The 2960-nt window shown below is 47.4% G+C and overlaps 1 protein-coding gene across 1 annotated transcript; it reads right to left on the minus strand.

Moving 5' to 3' along the window:
• Positions 1–673: 673 nt before the first annotated feature.
• On the minus strand, positions 674–1807 carry LOC131276414 (actin, cytoplasmic 1-like). Its single transcript, XM_058289591.1, has one exon. The coding sequence runs from the start codon at positions 1799–1801 to the stop codon at positions 674–676; it is 1128 nt and encodes a 375-aa protein (XP_058145574.1). The 5' UTR covers positions 1802–1807.
• Positions 1808–2960: the final 1153 nt, after the last annotated feature.

Consider the following 2960-nt stretch of genomic DNA (forward strand, 5'->3'; position numbering starts at 1 on the left):
CACCGGTCTTGCCACCAGCATTGTGGTCCAGCTCAACAGCCACCTCCATCCACACCCCTCCTGGACAGACCTCATCTGTTTGGCTTCCAGAACATCACATCCTTCTGATGTCCTCTTATCTAACCCACCATGCCCCCTCAGCCCCCTCTGCGGACCAAAAGGCTTCATACATCTGAAGTTAGGGGACCAAAAGGGGGTAATGATGGCTTGCCACTCAAAATAAAAGAACAAGTATTAAGGTGGAAGATTTAATTCAAAAAATTTGGAGGACACATTATTTACATGAAAGCAAGGCTATCACCTCCCAAGTGTGACATAGGTGAGGACCAGGCACTTCTCCCTAGGGAGAAATGTGTGGCTTTGGGGAAGATGAGGACTATCCTGTTACAGTGCATCTCAGGTATTTGGAATGAGTATTAAAAAAAAAAAAAAAGCCCACAATGTACAATGTCTTCAGCCACATTTATAGAACTTTTGGGGATATTTGCTCCAACCGACTGCTGTCACCTTCACCATTCTAGTTTTTAAATCCTGAGTCAAGTGCCAAAAACAACAACAACAACAAAAAAAAAACAAAAAAAACAACACACAAAGCCATGCCAATCTCATCTGGTATTCTGCACAAGTTAGGTTTTGTCAAGAAAGGGTGTGACATAATTAAGTAACAGTCCACCTACAAGCATTTTCTGTGGACAATGGAGGGGCCGTACTCATCATACTCTTGCTTGCTGATCCACATATGTTTGAAGGTGGACAGCGAGGCCAGGATGGAACCACCACACCAAACTGAATACTTGCGCTCAGGGGGGTTGATGATCTTGATCTTCATTGTGCTGGGAATCAGCGACATGATTTCCTTCTGCATTCTTTCAGCAAAGCCAGGGTACATGGTGGTTCCACCGGACAGCACCATGCTGGTGTAGAGGTCTTTGTAGAACTCCTTGTCACACTTCATGATGGCTTTGACAGTAGATTCGTGGATGCCACAGGAATCCATGCCCAGGAAGGAGGGCTGGAAGAGGGCCTCAGGGCAGCGGAACCGCTCATTGCCAATGGTGATGACCTGCCCATCAGGCAGCTCGTAACTCTTCTCCAGGGAGGAGGAAGAAGCAGCAGTGGCCATCTCCTGCTCAAAGTCCAGGGTAATGTAGCAAAGCTTCTCCTTGATGTCACGCACAATCTCCCGCTCGGCCATGGTAGTGAAGCTGTAGCCACGCTCGCTGAGGAGCTTCATGAGGTAGTCAGTCAGGTTACTGCCAGCCAGATCCAGGCGCATGATGGCATGGGGAAGTGCATAGCCTTCATAGATGGGCACCGTGTGGGTGACGCCATCACCAGAGTCCATGACAATGCCTGTGGTGCGGCCAGAGGCATACAGGGACAGAACAGACTGGATAGCCACGTACATGGCAGGGATGTTGAAGGTCTCAAACATGATCTGTGTCATGTTCTCACGGTTGGTCTTGGGGTTCAGGGGCGCCTCAGTCAACAGCACGGGGTGCTCTTCAGGTGCCACATGCAGCTCATTGTAGAAGGTGTGGTGCCAGATCTTCACCATGTCATCCCAGTTGGTGACAATGCCATGCTTGATGGGGTACCTGAGAGTCAGGATGCCCCTCTTGCTCTGTGCTTCATTGCCCACATAGGAGTCCTTGTGATCAATGCCCATCATGACACGCTGGTGCCAGGGGTGCCCCACGATGGATGGGAACATGGAACGGGGCATGTTTTCACCCGCAAAGCCTACCTTGCACATGCTGGACCCATTGTCGATCACGAGGGCAGTGAGGTCATCAACCATGGAGACCTGTGAGCAAAGGGTGGCATGAGCCCTTGGGTCAGTCCCCCTCCCACTTCCAGCCACCACCCCCTCAGTCCACCAGGGGCCACCTGCACATAGTGGGCCTGGAACAAAGGCAGCACTGGGGCCACACAATGGCCATAAAAGACAAGCATGGTTTGGAGGCTGTGGTGCACGGCAGGAAGCCAGGCCCTGCCGTGTGATGCGGGGCCTGGGCCACACTCTCATGGGGATGTGGGTGCCAAAATAGACTTTAAATGCAAAACTATTGTGAGAGACAAAGATGGACACTACATATTAGTGAAAAGTGTAATCTTTCAAGAATAAAGAACAATCATAATCATTTATGTACCTAACTAGGGTGCCTCCAAATATGTGAGGCAAACATTGGAAAACTAAGTGGAGGAATAGATGCCTCTACAATTACAGTGGAGAATTTTAATACGCCATTATCACCATTAGACAGAACATCTCAACAGAGAATCAGTAAAGAAAGAGTTTGAATAATATATTAGAGGATCTGGACCTAAAAGACATATGCAGAACATTACACCCAAATACAGCAGGATATACATTCTTTTCAAGCACACATAGATTATTCTCCAAGATAGACAACATGATAGGGCCCAGAGAAAGACTCAATGAATTCAGAAAGACTGAAATCATACAAACCAATTTCTCTGACCACAGTGTAAAGAAGGTAGAAATCTGCAAGGACCAGAGAACCAGATTAGGCACAAAGATATGGATGGTAAACAACACACTCTTGACCATGGGTCAAGGAAGAATTCTCAAAAGAAACAGTAACGTCCTTGACCAGTGACAATGACAACACAACATACCAAAACTTATGAGAAGCAGCAAAAGCTGTACTGAGAGGGAAATTCATAGCCATAAATTAATACATTCTGCATTAATCAGCCAAAGGGGTGCTGATGCAAAATACCAGAACCTGGTTGGTTTTCATAAAGGGTATTTATTTGGGGTAGGATCCTATAGGTACCAGGCCATAAAGCATAAGTTACTTCCCTCACAAAAGTCTATTTGGATCTAGATGGCTCACAACATCTGCAAGGGTTCAACCTTCCTGGGTTCCTATGTTCCTGGGATTTGCTTTACTCTGGCTTCAAGGTTCCTTCCTTCCTGGGCCTGGCTTCTC

This window comes from Dasypus novemcinctus, chromosome 28, assembly GCF_030445035.2.
Source record: "Dasypus novemcinctus isolate mDasNov1 chromosome 28, mDasNov1.1.hap2, whole genome shotgun sequence".
In the NCBI taxonomy this organism is placed as follows: Eukaryota; Metazoa; Chordata; class Mammalia; order Cingulata; family Dasypodidae; genus Dasypus; species Dasypus novemcinctus.

Excerpts from the sequence above, each read along its gene's own strand:
- LOC131276414 (XM_058289591.1), bottom strand. The coding sequence starts at position 1,801 with ATGGTTGATGACCTCACTGCCCTCGTGATCGACAATGGGTCCAGCATG.